This window comes from Lepidochelys kempii, chromosome 1 (assembly GCF_965140285.1).
Source record: "Lepidochelys kempii isolate rLepKem1 chromosome 1, rLepKem1.hap1, whole genome shotgun sequence".
Classification (NCBI taxonomy): domain Eukaryota; kingdom Metazoa; phylum Chordata; order Testudines; family Cheloniidae; genus Lepidochelys; species Lepidochelys kempii.
This window is the reverse complement of record NC_136380.1, coordinates 247,029,181-247,048,416: the sequence shown is the minus strand read 5'-3', so window position 1 is coordinate 247,048,416 and position 19,236 is coordinate 247,029,181. Positions and strand designations below refer to the sequence as shown.

Sequence of the window (19,236 nt, the reverse complement as noted above, 5' to 3'; positions counted from 1 at the left end):
TGGTAGGCACAGTATACGTGTCATGAAAACACTGTGCCTTCCCCAAAAAAGTCTAAGGATGAAATGAGACAGGATTAAATACAGAAAATTCCTCAAGACTTGTTAGACAGTACCTGTTTTTTCTTCCCCACTCCACTTAATCTAACCAGAGGAAAAGATAATTTGTCTGAGGGACTATAACAGCTTCTTCTGAGATTTTAAGTGGTTGATTTTCTTCAGTGCTACTCCATTATTTAACCAGAAGGTGAGGAAGTATCCTCAGACCTTGGGAGTTCCAGCAGATCACGTTTGATGCATTTCATGTAATCTGTCTTGAGACTCCGTACCAAAGTGAGTCTCATGGGGCAACATGTTCTGTTGCTGCCAAGTTAAATCTTTTTTTTAATAGAACTGCCATTTAGATTATTACTTAAAAAAAAAAAAATCTTTTTCTCAACAATGTATATTTTTAAAATTAAGGGACATACTTTAAATCTAATGGCTTTTCATAGAGCTCTTAAAGAATTCGCAGGTCTGTAATTGTTCTAGATGACTACTAAGGTTACAAAGCAGTTAATAAATGCCAAACAATATTAGTGCTCTAAATAAAAGTTTCCTTCAGTTAATAAATCACTCTCTGCACTCCAACTCAGAGAGAGTGTGGAAGGAGTATAGCTTTGCAAGTCTGCCTTTCAGCTTGAGGACAGCTCCAGTAGGTAACTCTTGTAGCATCACAGAACACAGCATTGCCCAGATTCCTTTGTCTTTTATGTTCCTGGTATTTACATGTGATTTAGACATGAAAGAAGCCTTGGTAAGAATAACCATTAACATAAGAACGGCCATACTGGGTCAAACCAGAGGTCCATCTAGTCCAGTATCCTGTCTTCTGACAGTGGCCAGTGCCAGGTGCCCCAGAGGGAATGAACAGAACAGGTATTCCCAGCTTCTGGTAAACAGAGGCTAGGGTCACCATTCTTGCCCATCCTGGCTAATAACCATTGATAGACCTATCCTCCGTGAATTTATCTAGTTCTTTTTTAACCCAGTTATGGTCTTGGCCTTCACAATATCCTCTGGCAAGGAGTTCCACAGATTGACTGTGCGTTGTCTGAAGAAATACTTCCTTTTATTTATTTTAAACAATTAAGGTTTTTGATATAGCTTCTTTCATCCAACTGGATCCTGAACTTTATTTTGTCATTTAAAATTTGATTCATGATGAGGCAGTGGTTTTCCCCAGAAGGAGAAGTCCCAACTCTTGGGGCTTACATTGACCTAATTGTCTGTGTACACACTACAGCTTTGCTCCTGCTGATTGCAAGTGCCCTACTACAGTGACATAGTACCTCCACCAGAGGCATAGGGCTTATGTTGGTGCAGTTAGGATGACAGTGTCCACGTAGACACTGTGTTACTTACACTGACTCTTGGCTGTCATTCTTGTCAATTTAACGGCTCTGTGCTGCAGCCGTGAAAGCCAGGCTATCACCAGGGTGGGTGGGTGGCTCCAGCTAGAGCCTGGCTGCCCACAGGCTCCCCATCCCACTCCATGCTGCCAGCCAGGCTGCTGCCTGGAGGCTCCCCCGGGGATCTGTGCTGCTGTGCATGGAGGCTCACTGTGGGGAGCCCTGATACTGCCCCCCCTGATACTGCCCCCCCCACCCCGCTCTCAGCTCCCCACAGCCATGCTCCCGGTGGGGAGTTCTGCATCCAGAGTCCAGACAGATCCCAAGCAGCTGCCGGGCTACCGTCAGGGAGCTGAGTGGGAGCAGCCCCCTTCACTGCCCCTCTTAAGTCGTTGGAAGAAAATCTTGACTGAATCAAATCTCCGTCTGTTGAGCAGAGAGAGAACATCTGTAATTGGTACAGAAGATCTGAAGGAGAAGACTAACAGAAACTTTGCTGTTTTGTAGTTCCTTTTGGTTAATCTCTAATGTATTCTAGCATTTCAGTTGGGTTTAGTGTGCAGGTGTTGGTGGCTTGTGGTAGACAGAAAGTCAGGCTAGATGATCTGGTGGTCCTTCTAGCCTAAAACTCTGAGTCCGCTTGTTCACCTATAACACCTTGTTTTCAGTCTGGAAAGCAAATTAATGCATTCAGAATCCACTTTACTGTTGGAAGCAAATGGCATCCTTTGTGCTCTTTCCATTGTAATAATACTTTTATGCCCACGTACAAAACTAAATGTTTCTGCCCTGAAAACTTATTTTATTGTCTTTTACACTACCTAGGTGCTACATAGTTAGAAACAAGAGCTCAGGACTGGGTCTGGTCTGTAACTTAAAAATTTGGTTTCTTTGCCAAAACTTCTAACCTTCCTGTTCTGAAGAGCATTTAACTGTTTGTTTGAAATCTAAAGCAAAATTGATTCAGAACATTATATGTGCAGGAAACATTTTAGTCAATGTCACTGTCAATGTAGATAGCCATAAAAGCAAACTGCTAAATCTTGCCCAGATGAATTGTGACAAAACTCTCAAATGTATGTAATGAATTGATAGTATTCCAATTCGTACTCAAGTGTAATTTGGTATGGCATCATGAGAATCCTGAAAGTTTACTGCCCTTGAACATATTTAAAAATTCCCTCTTAAACATGCATATGTGCTACCATTTCTGTGCCTAATGCTTCCTTCCAACACGCAAACAGAATGGCTGCAGTCTTGGTAACTGTACTCTTTTTGGGTACAACTACACTGCACTAAAAGACCCATAGCATAACTGCCCTGGGTCAGCTGATTCTGGCTTGCGGGACTTAGGCTTCAGGGCTATAAAATTGCAGTATAGACATTTTGGGCTTTGGGCTGGATCCCACACTATGAGATCCTTCGCCCTCGCAAGGTCTCAGAGCCTGATCTGCAGTCCGAGCCCAAGCATCTACACTGCAAATTTTAGCAGTGAGCCCAAGTCAGCTGACCCAGGCTCTGAGACTCTCTGCCATGTGTTGTTTTTTTCACAGTGTAGACATACCCTTTGTTCCTGTACCCAATAGTGCTTTCCCATGTGCTGGGGGCAGCAAAGGCATTATCTTCAGCTGTTGTGCATTGAGTACAAAACAGATTAATCTCTCCTGCAAGCAGCCCTCTCCATAGTCACGGCAGAAAAGTAACACAAACAATAGGAATGGAGACTGAAGATGCTACTGAGTCTGGAAGTACACTAGTCCCTCCCAGTCAGTGTGGAGGCATATTAAAATGGTATGGGAACATTTCCATTTTTGCTGACTATGCTCTATCTTCTCTGTGTATAGAAAATTTCAGTCTCTAGTCCCATCAGTAAGAGTACTTGTAGAAGAGTGTCAGTCTTTATTAGAAAAAGGTATTCTCTGAGGGATTTATTTTGCACTTTTCATAACTTGTGTTTTTCAAGTTGTCATAACTTGAAATGCCATCAAATCATATTCAGTTCAAATTTAATTAGCCTTAAAATAAAATGTCTGTTTTCATATTTGTACTTCCAGAAACTCCAACCTAGATTTGTCTAAGACAGTACACTTTTCAGGTGACAAAGTTCATGTAGATTTGTAGGGATTCATATTATAAACTCCACAAAGGATTCAGGTAGTCCTACAGAACCTTTCAGATACTATCCAGTCCTGAAAACTTCACTGTCGGAATCTAATTCTGTCTGTTGACTACACTTTACTTTGCTCCGGTTTTATTGTTCTACGTAAATATAATTAGTTTTGGTACAGAAGTGCAGTTGCTTTGTAAAGTATAAAGGACAAGTGCATTTGGTCTTACTATTGCTTTAACGACTCCATTCTTGTTTTATTCTTACATTTAATAGGCACATTTTCCAGCTGTTGTACAATTAAGGGGCTCATGGTGTTAAAAACAGTATTATCTTTCAATGCCACCTGCTGCCGTTTCCTCAAAGTGGAGCTGAACTACAGCAATACCCTTAGTTGTTGAATATTGTAACTTTGGAGTAATTTTACTCCAATCTACTAATTACTTCCACTGCTAAAACCAGACTATATACAGAGCCTGGATAGTGTAAAGAATCTTAGCACTTTACTGACTTCCAAAATGTATGTGTATTTTTGAAGATTTGTCATGTTCATCTTCCCTAGAAGTGTGTTCTTGGCTTGATTGAGGTGGTGTGAAGTATTTGCTGAACGGCAAATTACTATGAACTTCCTCAGTCCAATATCTTGGAAAAGCGTGTCATAAGTGTTTTCAAAAAGCAATCCATTTGGCTCTCAGCTTTTGCAGCATGTCTGTCCCCATGTGTTGGAAAGTAGCAGAATGTATGCAGACCTTGCCTTAATTACCATTTGGGCTTGACACCAGGAAAATCAGTTTCTCTAACTTATAATTCAGTGCATCTCACTACATTGGGCACACCTAAACTTTTACCATTCTGAGTGTTTCTGGTGGCGTTCCCCAGTAGTGACACAACTTTCACTAGACCTAGAATCTTTCAAAATGACATTAACTTTGCCCATTGTGTTGGCACCTAGCCCAGTGGGGTCTCTGGGTGCTACAAGATAAAGATAACTTCTTATAGGCTGGGTTAACATGAGTAAATATGGGGGAAGCTTCATTTCTTGGAAGACAGGATTAGGAAGGTAAATAGATCAGCGGGCTGAAAACAGAATGTTTGTGCTAACTATGATCGGTGAATAGCTAAGGGACACATCAGAGCTAAGATAAAGAAAGAAAACACCCAGTGGGACAATCAGGTAATGATTGAAATAAGTTGGGAACATAAAGATGAGGTAAAGGGTAAATTATATATGGACAGTGTTGTGGACAGAGCATGCTGTTTAGGGATTGGTTTCTGTGAAGTAACCAAGCCAATCCCATAACATGTAATACAATGTATAGTACATGCAATGTAATGTGTAAGTGTGTATATAAAAGAGATTTGCTGTGTAATTTTGGGTGTGTGGTACACCCTACAGCCACCCCCTATGCTTGAGTCTGATCAACTCAGCGTTACAGTGCTGTATGCCAAATAAACTAACTTGAGTTGTGGAACTGGAGTCCAACCGAGTTCATGGGGATCTGAGTGGAAGAGGTCTTTGGGGAACCCCAAAACTTCTGTGGTACACAGTAGATGCATTTTGTTGCCCTAAGGGGCATGTGGTGCACATCTTTGGGTGGCACAAGCACACTGATCTTACAGATGCTTTCTTTGGTTAATGCTGCTAGCATGTTAGAGTAGAAAGGTGAGGAATTAATGTCTTTCTCAAAGAGGAAAGAGTGAAGTAGACCAAAGGGCAGAAAAGCTGGTTTAACACTTTTAATCTGTTCACTTCAGATGGGGAAATAAATGAAAACTGTAGAATCACCTTGCCCACACTTTGAAAATGCCTTGTGGTTTTGAAAATTGAAAACTTGGGTTTTTTAGGCATTTTGACCTAAACTTATGACTGTTTGTTTTTTGCATTGTGCAGAAATGCACGACTGGTCTCTCCACTTGAAGGAAAGATTCCTTTCTTATAAACCAGAGCACTTATTTTGAGGAAACTTAGTCCTTTTGTTAGACTGTAATATCATAGGTAAAATGTAGTGGGTTTTATCCTACATGTGATTAAACAGTTTTATAACTCACACTTTAGATAAACTTATCTAGGTTAGCTTTTTTGTAGTATTGAAGTAGTGTACTATAGCAAATGCAAAATTAATTTTACTAAATTATGCTTATATTTACTAACAGTTTTAATAACTTGTTTAGAATTTATAATAAACACTGATCAGATTCTCTCAATCATTTGAACACACCAGTATTTTTTTTTTTTTTTAATAGGCCAATAGGGATATCTCTGGTTAATCCTTTACCTAATTAACAGTCAGCTTGCAAGCTCTTACAGCATGTCATCTTGGGAACATAATAATCAGGGTTCAGACTCAGGCAGAACAGAATGTCTTAATGGCACTAAAAGATGACCTTATAGCCATGGACGTAGGCAGAATTTCCATGCTCATACTGCTCGACCTCTGACAGAGTAAACACCAAGGTATTGCTAACCCAGCTACCTGATGTAGCACAGCACTGCAGTGGCTCCAGTAGTTCCTCTCCCAGGAGAACTAAGTGACGAAGGGTAACTGCTTCAAATGCACTTACTTGAGGAGTCCCAGAGGGATTCATGCCATCCCCCATTGTTTAATATCACATGGGAGATGCCACATACTCAGCTGCCAGCAACATGACATGACACTCAAGTGTGCTTCATTCACCACTCATGCAGCCCCTGCCACAGCTAAGATGTCACAGGGCCTACTAGGGATCACTGTTTGGATGAAAAGTAGCTGGTTCAAGTTGCACTAAGGCAACAGCATTATTGCTGGTTAGATGGGAAGAATTATCTGAAGAACTAGCAAATATAGTCCCCACCTTTCATTTAAGGCATGCAGCATCATTGATCAAACTGGTGCAAAATGTCATAGAGGACCCAGACGTCTCACTAAGCTTTCATGACCAGGTGGTGTTGGTAATTTAAAAAAAATAAAACAAAGCCTTTCAACTCCAGCTCACTAGGAAATTTGTACAGCTCAGAGGAAGGGGCCTGCCCATGCTGTTACAGTACTCCAATTACAATTGGTAGGGAAAGTTTACATTGAATATATGGACATTGCTTTAAAAATGAAGTACAAGAATGTACAAATGTTAACTGTGCTGCCTGTCCTGCAGACATAGTGAGTGTTGTCCAAATACTAAACCTCAAACTCAGGTTCCACCATATGTAGTTTGCTGAAGGTTACATAGCAATTTAGTGTCAGAATCAGAGTTAGAACTCAAGTTCTTGGCCCCTATCCTCAGGGTAAACCTTTTGAACAGTTCCTCGTCTACTGGAAATAAGTATTGAATTTCCAAAGGAGACCAATTAATCTAGCACTCATTTCTCTATTTGGGATTTTGCATCAAGTTGGTGATACTGGAAATAGGGCTAATAAGTGCCTTTTTAGGAGAAATCCTACATTGTAGACCACTAAGTAATATGTGAGCAGTTATCTCCCTATCTTGAGATTAGACTTGGGTTTGTTTTGGGTTATGTTTTTTTTTTTTTTGAGGGGGGGGGAGAAGAGAAGTTACCATTTAGTGGGGTAGTTTAAAGAAACATTTACATTGAAGGCCTTCAGGAGTTTGCTTTCAAGTGCAGTATGTTCCTAATTCTTAATCATGTAAGTGTGGGCTTGTGTGAAACTTATAACATGGTTTCATTTTAGCAAGAGCCTTATTTTATGTTCTCACTTAGAGATATTTATATCCTTGGTATGAGATTGATTTAAATCAATTTTGCAAAAAGTCAACCTAATTTGAAATTGTGTGCTATTGCAGTTTTAGATTAAAATATATGAGCTAAATTGAAAATGCTGTTTAAAATGCTACCAGTCTTAAGTGAGAGTATTTTATATGAATTTCACAAACCTGCTGAATGTAAAACAAAACAAAAACAAACTATTAACACGTGTTTACAATGATTCTATTCAATTGAGGGTTACCAGGAAAAAATGTACGCTCAAAATTAAATTACTTTAGCGAGAACTATGAAGTATAGAGATGTAATACACTAAAGTTGAAATTTGTGTAAATTGCAATCAAATATATCAACAGAACAATACTAGTGTTGTAATGCAACATTTTCAACTATAATTTGAGAGCAAGAATAAGAGTCTCATTATCCAATTTTACAATTACGGTAGGGTGACCATATGTCCCATTTTGGCTGGGATGGTCCCTTTTTTTTTTTTTTAAGCCCTGTCCCAGCTATCCTGACTTTATTGGCAAAAGTGGGCATTTGTCTCATCTGCTCTTGCCAACTTGAGTAGCTGGCAAGAGCAAAAGGGACAAATGCCCACTTTTGTCAAAAAAAAAAAAGTGGGATGTGGTGCGGAGGTGCATGCAGGGGGTGAGCGGAGATGCCAGACCTACACAGGATGGGGAGGCAGAGCTTTGGTGTGTGTGTGGAGGGGGTGGGGGGGCAGAAGAGGGGTTCCAGTGCATGGGTGGCAGGTTAGGGTTCGAGTGACCAGCAACAGTCTCACCGGGCGGGAGTGAAGTGGTAGAAATATGTACATAGAGTTCATAATCTTACATAGAATTAATAATCATACAGATTCCCAAATTATCACAGGTAGCCTAACGACAAAGGATGTTAACGGGGCCCTGGGACTTGTCTCTATTGGTATTGATGAATATTAAGTGTGAAATTTAATTTTAGGTTTTATGTATGGATTTAGTCTACTAAAAAAGAGGAACAACTAAATGTTTCCAAGTGCATAATAGCTTCTCTATGATACAGCTAAAGCAATTATTCTGTATTCTTCTACACTTTTCTTCCATCAGTATAGTCTTAGTATTAAATTTTAAAAAGTATATTCTTTAAATTTAAGGATGAGGGTAGTAAATAGAATTAAAGATGGAAAAGTTCTGGTAGTCTCTGAAATCCTTTTATTTCCAGAGTAATTCTATTCACTGAGCATACTTCCTGGCGCCTTGTCCAATCTAACCTTGTTACTACCAATGGGTCTTCCTCCTCTTCCCAGGGAGTCTTTTGCACAGTCTCATACTTCATTTTTAGGCAGTGTCTTTCCTGAATAGCTTTTCCTTTCATCCCATTAGTTCTTTTACTCCACCTCCACTTCCTTTTGTATTTCCACCATTAATCTGCACACTTACTATGTCCTCTTAGTATTTTAGCTAAGCTACCCATAATTTGTCCTTCGTCTCCACTTTCATGCGCAATGTGACTACACAAAATGCAAAGTAAGTATAATTAACCGCACAAGGTGCAAGGCAATGGAGATGGGTCCATTACACTTCTAACTTTTCTGTTATCTCTACTTCCAGATCTGATATTTTTGTTCTCTTTTGAGCTTCCTCTAATATCTTTTTGGTCCTAGTGTCTCTAGATGTACACACTATTGCAAGTGTAGTTGAACCTGATATGTAAAGAAAAGGTGCTGTTGCTTTCCTTCTTGGAAAGATGTTGCTTTTGGTTATTCCATTTTATTCTACTAATTTTATGGCTTCACACTTTTAGAATGCCATTTTAAAAAGTCTATAAACAAACATATCTTCCATACTTCTTAACCTCATCCCCCCCCCCACCTCCTTCACCACCAAACTATAGAGTGATCACCTACTGCCATGACATGACATAAGGGAAGGAAAATTGGACAATTTTGTAAAGAAAAGGGGTGGGGGGGGGGAGTGAGACGAGTAAGTAACATTGAATTGCAATGTGGAACAGCCTATTCATATTCCTGTAGTTTAGGACTGACCAGATGAAAACTCTGTAGTGTGCTAGGTTTGGGTCTTGTACATCAAAACCATTTAGTGCCGTTCATTATCTTTGTTTCCATTTCCTAGAATATTGTGGAAGGCTGGGTAGTAAAGCCACTATCATCCAAATTTCAGTACTTAATTTTACGTTATTTAAATAGTAAGCTGCACTGGGTCTTGTAAAATTCATTTGGCCATCATTAATGACCTAATATATCGAAATTAGGACAACGTTTGGTGAGCAGGCTATTGAGAATTTTGATGTGATGGTGGACGGTATTATTCCTTACTAACTTTTGTCATGTTTAATTGATTCCCCCTCATTGTGTCTTAGTAGGCTTTTTTGAAGTTATTTGTATTGTTTTTGAGAATATAGGAGAACATTACTAATTTATAGAAATGGGGGAACTATAGTGACTTATTGAACTTTGCATCATAGCAAGTATGTGAACAAATAAAAAAACCCACTATTTTTCATCCAGTTTCTGATATCTAATGGGCTATGCTAATAAATAGTATGTACTATAATTCATAAAATAGTTTTAATGTGACCTTTCTGCAGCACTCTGTACCATTCAAAGTGGAGTGGCAACCATTTTTGTGTATTAGCTCAACTTCAAAACCAAAAGATTGAATATATTTAGCTATGAAACTAAGTAGCTTGTGGTTTCTGAGAAATATACAGCATGTAAAGGAAATTTGTGAGCAATTTAGTGAGTTCAAAATAGTTCTCCAGTGTGAGTAATGACTAGTGTGCCAGAACCCCTTCACAAGAAACTGCCGATATACCAAGATGCAAACTCCTTTATTAAGTGACACATCTTCTCATGTTTTTACAGGGTGCTGATAAGTCTGTGAAAGGCCCAGATGGACTAACTGCCTTTGAAGCCACTGACAACCAGGCAATCAAAGCTCTTCTTCAGTGATGGATGGACTGATATAACTAATGTCTTTTCTGTGGCCTCACACTGCTGCCTGTCTGTCACTCTTTGTATCTTCCAGCTTCTTCAGCTAAATACTTTGGGGGGAGGGAATTCTCAATGAATCAAACTAACTAGGGGTCTCGATCAAAACGATAATCTGTTTGGAGAGAATGGAAATCTGTATAATCAGTGTCCTTCAGGGTTTGTTTCATGCACAATCTTTTTTCCATTTCTAGTGAAAACAAACTTCTTCTGCAGGAGGGAGAAAGAACATGCACTTAATTGGGTTGTAGGCCTCCCTGATTAGTTCTATTAAGTTTTGTGTTGAAAGATCAATTTAGACAAAAGTACTGTATTAAGTACTCTAAAACGCTAACTAAGAGGCAGTAGTCCAATGTTGTTAGTGTCGGCCATGATATAAAATGTAGTAATTGAGGCAGTTGGGTTGCTTATCTCTTGATAGCTATATCCTTCTGCTTTAAAGCATATGTTGAAATACTGAAGACTTCTGATACTAGTTAAAGGAGCTATCTTCACCTTGACTAATCAGATGCCACACTAACCTTTTTGGACTCCTTGTAAATCAGGAAAGACCGGTTTAGGCAAGACCTTCTTATATTAAGAACTCTGTAATCCCAAAGGCCTGCCAAGGTACCTTGGGAAGATTGAACTTCAGGATTTCCCTCCCCCACCCCCAATGTGTTCTAGTCCAGAACTGACCAATCTGACTTACAATATTTTGGGGTCTGATAAGAAATGTCACTGCAATTTACCCTTTTGGATTATCAGTTGGAATTTCCTCATTTACCATGTCAATGTAAACGATATAGGCACATATGGTGAAAGCTCCAGGCCCTCTGGTACCCAAGAAGAATTTCTCTGCTACCTTAAGTGATTTAAATTTAGTGCTGCTGGTAATTATTTAGATGTTCTCACTAGAAACTAATATCAAAATGTTTTTTGCTATAGTTCCAAAAAAAATAGTTCTGTGAAGAGCTTTTCTATATTCTACTGTCAGGAAAAGGAAGACTTAAATACAGTTTCACTGAAATCTGTAACTACCACAAGAGGAAAGGTAAGATTTTTTTTTTTAGTGAATTTCCTACTATTCCTCATCAACTGTCTGAAAAGGCACTCTTTTAATGTCATGACTTCATTGAGAGCAACGGGCTTCTTCTGAAGCTCCTGCTATGTTCCTACAGCACATATGATCCTGCAAATATATTTAAATTTCATCTGGAAGTTAATGTACTAGTAAATATTACAGCAGTAGAACTGATAACTAATTGAAGCAGATTTAAGATTGTAACAAGGGATTCCCACCCAATTCCTCCCACGAAAGTCTGAGCTTTTGATTTTCATCTTTAGTTTGCATTAGACACATACCAGCTCACCCAAACAATTCACAGTACCTTTTTTTTTAAAGGCATACATTATATAAAAGAATATATTTACCTTTGGGATGTCAGTATATGCTGCTTTCAGGTATTATGGTAACATGCAAAAAATGTGCATCATGTTTAATGCAGAGTATGTTTAAACAAAACAAGGAAATCTTATTTTGATTTCCCGTGTCTGGAATTGAGGTGATGTCAGGAGGGTGAGCAATACAATATTTGGGGATTGCCATCCAGATAAATATATACTAAGACATTTTGGGGACATATTTTAACCATGTTGCATAAAATTGAATGTACTTCAATTATAAACAACCCTGTATTTAGAATGTAAAATGATAACAAACTGAGTTATACATATGCAGCATCCCCACAGGATAAAAAAAATCAGGAATACAGTCATTCTGGCCAATGAGAAACTGTAGTGAGCCATTATTGATGGGTTTCTTGGATTTATGGGAGGTATGGATGGCAAAGAAGAGTGGAAAGATTAGAAATGTTTTAAAAACTGTAATCAATCACTGAGTAACTGATAAATGAATGAGCACACTTGACTAGCTGTTCTTTATTAAGCCTTTTAAAATAAAGAACTCTGTAATCTATCTCTAATCAATGCTGGACTATCATCTCATTACGATAGTGTAGACTCTTAATACAAATTCTGACTTTCTGTAAGATATCACTGAAGTAATTATTTCTATATTGGCATAAACTAGTCTCTACTTATGCTATTAAAATACTAGTCCAAATTGCAGTTTTCTGAAATCTTTTTTTTTAAATTTCAAGTTTGTAGCGAGTAGTGTCAACAAATTGTGTATCTGGCCATAACATTACCTCGTATTGTCCTTTTCTCTTTGCCTTGGCCTCCCCGTATTGTCCTTTTCTCTTTGCCTTGGCCTCCCCGCATTGCGCCCCCCCCCCACCTCCGATCAAGTGATCATAATTGTAGTACTGGATCATTTGAACCTTCTTTGTACTAGTTCTTCTGGTGATACAGTAGAGGCTATTTAGCCTTAATTTCCTGCAATTATGAAAACACTTGAATTTTTCTTGACCTATTTCATGTGGAAAAAAAACCTGCAAACACTCTCTAACAAGACAAGTGTGTGTTTAATTTGACTATAATATGAATCCAAGCCACTTTTGCCAGAATAGATAAAGGATGATACTTAAATGTATGTTTTTACTAAAGAAGAAAAACTTGTTTGCTTTTTGCACTACATGAAGGGTTGTCATTTTTGTCCACGTTTTAAGAAATATTAAACACTTTTGTCCATGCACAAAACAGAAATATTATAGGTTTGCTCATTCACTTCCTTTTCATCACATTTATGTGAGAAATTGCCTGGCTACCTGTTTCTAACTAGCCCTTCGATGGGTGAAATTGTCAAACTGTAAATTCTTTTACACACAGGAAACTGTAGAATAGTCAAACACAAAGGCTTAGATATCATGTCAAAGCCAACTGGAAGTGCATACTTTTGGAAATCCACTTAATTTTTATTGCTCTCCCTTTCAGTTTGCGTTGAATGTTTTAGAACTAAAATGTATCTTGGTTTTTACATCTTCTGCTCCTCTTCCTTATTTAAAATAAATGCTTGAGACTTAAATGGAGCTTCCTCCTCCTTTAATACAATATTCAATGCATTAATTTGTCTGTAGAAGAGGCTGGTAAGAGTGGAGTGTCCTAGTTCAAGCAATTGCAGTGTTGCATGCAAAATTTCAAAATGAACTGTCTTAATTATATTTTGTAAATGAAGAAACAATCATATCTTTCTACGTAGTGATGGAAGAAAATTAATGCTTTGTGCATTTTGATATTTGACTTCCTCTTTTCACCAATGTAGTTATTTTGACACAGTTGGGTTTATCGTTATCATAGTTCATGGACATCAGAATGCTCAATGATACTGTATTTTTAAGTTTGTTGCAAGAATGAATGAATGAAATAAACTTGAATTGTGCTACAGAAGAATCTGCAGCTTTATTTCCCTACACGCTCTTCCTAGGTGTATTTTTTGTTAATCTCTACTCATACCTACATAGCTGTTTAGCTCTAGTAGTTCAGTTTAACTGGCACTGTGCAGAGTAACTTCAGCTATATTAATACAAATGTGGACAAATCTGAAGGTTGGTTTACATGAATGCTGTAAATCGATCTAAGTTATACTAGTTGATGTAACTTAGGTCTTTTTACAGTGGTGTCTACGCCACATTCTGTCAATGGAAGACACTCTCCCATCAACACAGCTGCCGCCTCTCGAGGATGTGGAGTACAGACATCCACAGGAGAGCGCTCTCCCATCAGCTTAGCATCTTCACCAGACCCGCTAAATCAACACCACTATATTGATCACAGCAGTGCCAATTTAACTGCTAGTGTAGACATGGCCTGAGAAACCAGTTTTGTTCTTGAGTGGCCACTAGTCTTAAAATTCGCTACGTTATGATTTACAGCACACACATGCTGTCTCTTCTCCTACCCCTCACCTTTCTCTCCCCAAACCACCACCTCATAACCACCCCCACCCCATCCAGAAAAAAAAAATTGGGACTGAATGAGCATGGAGACTTGCATGGAGACTTTCACTGGTCAATAAACAATTCGTCATATTGAGATTTGCTGCTTTAACAGAATGCTTGCATTTGCACTGGCTTCATCTTATTTGCCTGAAATGCAGATAGACTCCACTTCATGTTTTGTGACCACTCAGACCTTCAGAGATTAAAAGGAATATTAATAAATACAGGAAACCAGAGACTGATATGGAAACAAAGTGCAAGTGTACTTTCCAAACTACAGCAGACCCTAGCTAGAGCACAGATTCGCATATAGCGCGGTCGCTGTGATGGATCCCAAATTTAAATATTTAAATTGGGATCCATGGTAACGCAGTCCCTGCTATAACGCAGTTAACGCGGTACCACACATGGATCCCGAATGCTGCGTTCTAGCGCTGGTCCAGTGTATATCAATGCCCACTTTGAAAGAAATGTTTTATTAATCCTTTGCTCCCAGAGCCTGTACTTTCCCTGTTAGATAGTAATGCATGGTGCTAAAGGCTTGCTGTCCCTAAAATCAGTTTACTGTAATTGCCTTCTAGAGTTGATTAAAAGGACCTTGGAGAAAAACAAACTTTTCCTGACTCTGTGCCTCAGTTGTCCTTCAAAAGTAATGCAGTTCCTTCCTTCCTCAACTTTGCTGTCCAGAACAGTTGAGTGAAGAGCTTATTTACAGTAGTAGGTATAGCTGGAGTGTATGTAGATGTTGTATATAACTTCACATTTTGTATTGATTTCTGTATCTATATAAGAAAGCACAGATAACACAAATTTTAATAGTTAATACTATTCCTTGTAGCAGGAGAAATCTAGGTCTCATTTAAATTTTGTCCAAAACAAATTCAGTTTTTAAATGCATGTACAGTATTTTAAAAAATAATTTACGGTACAGAGTAGTCGTTTTTATAATGAAATGGAATATTGTTATAAAAATTATAAGGGACAAACTAGGATTCCAAAATGAGAAGCTTCACTTAAAGACTTGGGTTTTTTCCTGTAGTTTTCAATTTTGAAATCATTAACTTATCTGCTAATGCTGTATGTACAGCCTGCTTCTTAAAAAGTGGTAAATACATGTGGGAAACATTCACCACACATTAGCATTCCAAAGCAGTTCAAATGGTGCCACTGCCAGTGACCATTCATAATTGTATGGGTATGTTTTCAGTCATTTGACATTCAGATGTTTATAAGATAACTTGCAGAAACTTAACCCACGTCAGCCTTTCTTCACCTGGCTGAGGAAGACAGAAGCTCATTTTCTGAATAAACATACATGTGTTATCCTCTTTGGATGTACTCCAAAGTGTATTTTTATGCTGGTAACTAATATCTTGAAAGGGCCCTGTTACTGGAAGTTAATTTTAACAAATAGTGCCAGTCAACCCAAAGTGCTTTTCTACTCTACACCAGCAAAATACAGCCACCTTTGGGGAGGACAGCAGCCAAGTTACTGGCCCACATTTTTTGGCAGGGTTTCTCAACCTTTTTCTTTGAGCCCCCCCCCCCCCCCCCCCCCCCCCAACATGCTATTTAAAAACTCCATGGCCCAGCTGTGCCACAATTATATACAGAAAAATAGAAGTCAGGGCCAGTGTTAGGGGGTAGCAAGTAGGGCAATTTCCTGGGGCCTCATGCCACAGGGGCCCCGTGAAGCTACATTGCTCAGGTTTCAGCTGCAGCCCCGGACGTTTCAGCTCCATGCGATACAGTTTTAGCTTTCTGCCCTGGGCCCCAGTGAGTCTAACACTGGCCCTGCTTGGCAGCCCCCCTGAAACATGCTCATGCCCCCCTGCCCCTCCCCATCGGCCCCACACCCCTGGTTGAGAACCACTTATATGGCACGATGTGAGGAAGGAGAGAATTTGTACAAGGGCATTTTTAACTTCTAAAAACACTACTTTTCCTCAATACTCTTGCACTAATAGTAAGATATTTCAGATTAACGTTATTGCTTTTCCTTCAACAGCTTTTTTCCTTGAACAAAGTATTGGGTACAGTGAATGCAGATGGATGGATAACAAGTGTCTGGCATGGGGTTGAAGGCAGGGAGGAATTAGTTTTGTACACAATCCACATCTGGAAGGCCACTGAGGCTAAAAGTTAGATGTGGATTGTGTACAAAACTAATTCCTCCCTGCCTTCAACCCCATGCCAGACACTTGTTATCCATCCATCTGCATTCACTGTACCCAATACTTTGTTCAAGGAAAAAAGCTGTTGAAGGAAAAGCAATAACGTTAATCTGAAATATCTTACTATTAGTGCAAGAGTATTGAGGAAAAGTAGTGTTTTTAGAAGTTAAAAATGCCCTTGTACAAATTCTCTCCTTCCTCACATCGTGCCATATAAGTGGTTCTCAACCAGGGGTGTGGGGCCGATGGGGAGGGGCAGGGGGCCCTAGATTGCTTATAAAGGGATATATTACTCACTTTCATAGCCAAATTTACCTCAGATCTTGAGTTAAAAAAGAAGCCCCATGGTGGTCATGTGGATTTAAGAATAAAATATGTTATTAAGGAGGAAAGTAGTTCTTAGAGCAATATCACTGTGCGTCCTTCACTTGTAGGTGTGGCAGTGTCCCCTGCACCTGGGACAGGAGGTCTTCATCAGCAGTGCCCACCTCACAGCATGTGTACCCCACCCCTCTTGCACTGTGAGTGGGACATATATAATGCTGTGCGGTCTGACCGCCCCCACTTCCTTCTCTACTGCCTTTGGTCTGGGACAGAATCCGCAGCAGAGCCCACTTCTATTCCTTTACTAGATAGTGCCTTACCTGTTAGTGTAGTGTGGTTAGTATTTTCTTCTTTGTTATCTATATATATGTGTGTGTGTGTATGTACATATACAATTTTTTTCGTATAAAATCTTTTTAACTTTACCTTCAGTTATTTCATAGGTTAGGTTTCCATTTCCCACGCTTCTTGTTCAGGAAGCTTTTTCTTTCACATTTATGCCTGGATCCCCTGGGTTTAAGAGGTGTGTTTCTTGCAGGGCCACCTTCCTGGTAATGGAGGCCACCCACAGTGCATTTGCTGTGTGGGAGAGGAACATGTCCCACAAAAGTGTTCCCACTGCCTCGGCCTGAAACCCAAAGCCAGAAAAGACAGACATTAGATTAAAACTTCTCCTCAGGGAGAAATCGCTGTGAGCAACAATGGACCTGGGCCTGGACTTCCCTAGAAAGGCCCTCATGCTCTGCAAGTCATCTGCCAATCCTCACTCTCAACATCCCTCGAAGAGAGAGTCTTCTCTTCCTCACTCAGATGAAAAGAAACAGGCTCCCTCCTCACACTGAGGCACAGAACACCATCCCTGGGTTGGGCTGTTGCATCATCTGACAGGACATAGCTCTAGGGCCCATCCGAGTACCTCCGGTACCAACATGAAGAAACTCTAAATCTCCTAACTGGGCAGATCTACAGCCATCAGCACTGTTTCCCAGCTCTGGGAAACAAGACAGGCTTACTTCAGGAACTGTGGCACCAAACAAAGTACTGCCCTGGCGCCCTTTCCAAAACTCATTACTGCACGCATCCAATGAAGTGAGCTGTAGCTCATGAAAGATTATGCTCAAATCAATGTGTTAGTCTCTAAGGTGCTACAAGTCCTCCTTTTCTTATTACTGGCCAAGTTATCTGCAAGTGTCTCGTGCCATCTACAGCCACTTAAGGGAAATATACCTTCCCTTCGATACCGAGTCATACACTGGCACTGATGATGCTTTTTCCCCCTCCACAAGACCTTAGATACCCTAAAGACCTGTTGGTATCTGACACTTCTGAGTCTCCTCTTCTTTGACATGACCTCCCCACGCTTTCACCCTCTTCTCTGGACTCTCAACACTCCTCCCTTTCTCCAGCAAGGATGGCTCCTCCCTTCCCAAGCAATGAGGAGGAAAAGGAGGGCTCTATTGCTCTCTCATCCACCAGACAAGTCACACCTATTCATCCTCACAATCTGCATCTGGTCCCTAATCTTGGCATGCGCCACCATGGATGCAGCCACATGTTCCACGCCCTCCACACTGGCCATATTGGGACCCTTGGGACATGTACAGGCCACAGTTTGGTAACCCCCCCAGGGAGGAAAGCCAGAGATCTACGCTTCTCCATCGGTCTCTCATCCTCTGGAGGTTGAACCGCCACTGGTACCAACTGAAGAGGAGGAACAGGAAGAGGAGGCTCCACCAACACTACATTTCCCCCTCCCCCCCCAACAAGCCTATCATGCCTCCACCTCCTACATTTGCTGACAACTTCAGACATTTTTCAGGATTTATTCTGCATGATTGCAGACTCCCTGCAGATTCCTTTGGAGGAAGTCAAGGACTAGCAGCATAAGCTGCTTGTTATCATCCACACATCCTCTTCCTCCAAGATTGTACTACTGATCAATGAGGCTCTTCTTGACCCTGCACTGTTCTGGTAAAGGATGCAGAATGTCTATTCTCACACCCCACCCCAAATTCTTTGGTGGTCAATGTGATGCAAGAGGGAGGTGATCAATAGCAATCCCATGGTAGTCATCCAGACAGGGATTGGAAATGCCTAGACTTATTTAGACACAAATCATATTCATCAGCCACACTCCAATTTAGAATCTCCAACTACAAAGTTCTCATAGCTAAGTATAATTATCTAAACTACTCTAAATCGGAGGAACTCTGTCATGAGCTGCTGGAGGCCAAGAAAGAGCAAGTCCAGTCCTTAATATTGGAAGGACACCTTCCCATACAGCCTGGCAAGGTTCCTTCCCCACTCTGAACTCTAGGGTACACATGTGGGGACCTGCATGAAAACCTCCTAAGCTTACTTTTACCAGCTTAGGTTAAAACTTCCCCAAGGTACAAACTATTTTACCCTTTGCCCTTGGACTTCCACTGCCACCGCCAAACGTTTATCTGGGTTTATGTATTAGGAAAGCATTGTTTGGAAACGTCTTTCCCCCCAAAATCCTCCCAACCCTTGCACCCCACTTCCTGGGGAAGGTTGGGTAAAAATCCTCACCAGTTTGCATAGGTGACCACAGATCCAAACCCTTGGATCTTAAGAACAATGAAAAAGCATTCAGTTTCTGAAAAGGATTTTAATAGAAGTAAAAAGTAAAAAAGAATCACCTCTGTAAAATCA

At 40.0% G+C, this 19,236-nt stretch overlaps 1 protein-coding gene across 1 annotated transcript in view; it reads left to right on the top strand.

Annotated features, from left to right (window-relative positions):
* Positions 1-12,047, top strand: part of MTPN (myotrophin) — a 55,456-nt gene extending 43,409 nt beyond the window's left edge. Inside the window, exon 4 of the mRNA XM_073322063.2 lies at positions 10,059-12,047. Within this exon, the coding sequence (XP_073178164.1) occupies positions 10,059-10,145 (87 nt within the window). The 3' untranslated portion in view covers positions 10,146-12,047. The remainder of the gene's footprint in view (positions 1-10,058) is intronic.
* Positions 12,048-19,236: the final 7,189 nt, after the last annotated feature.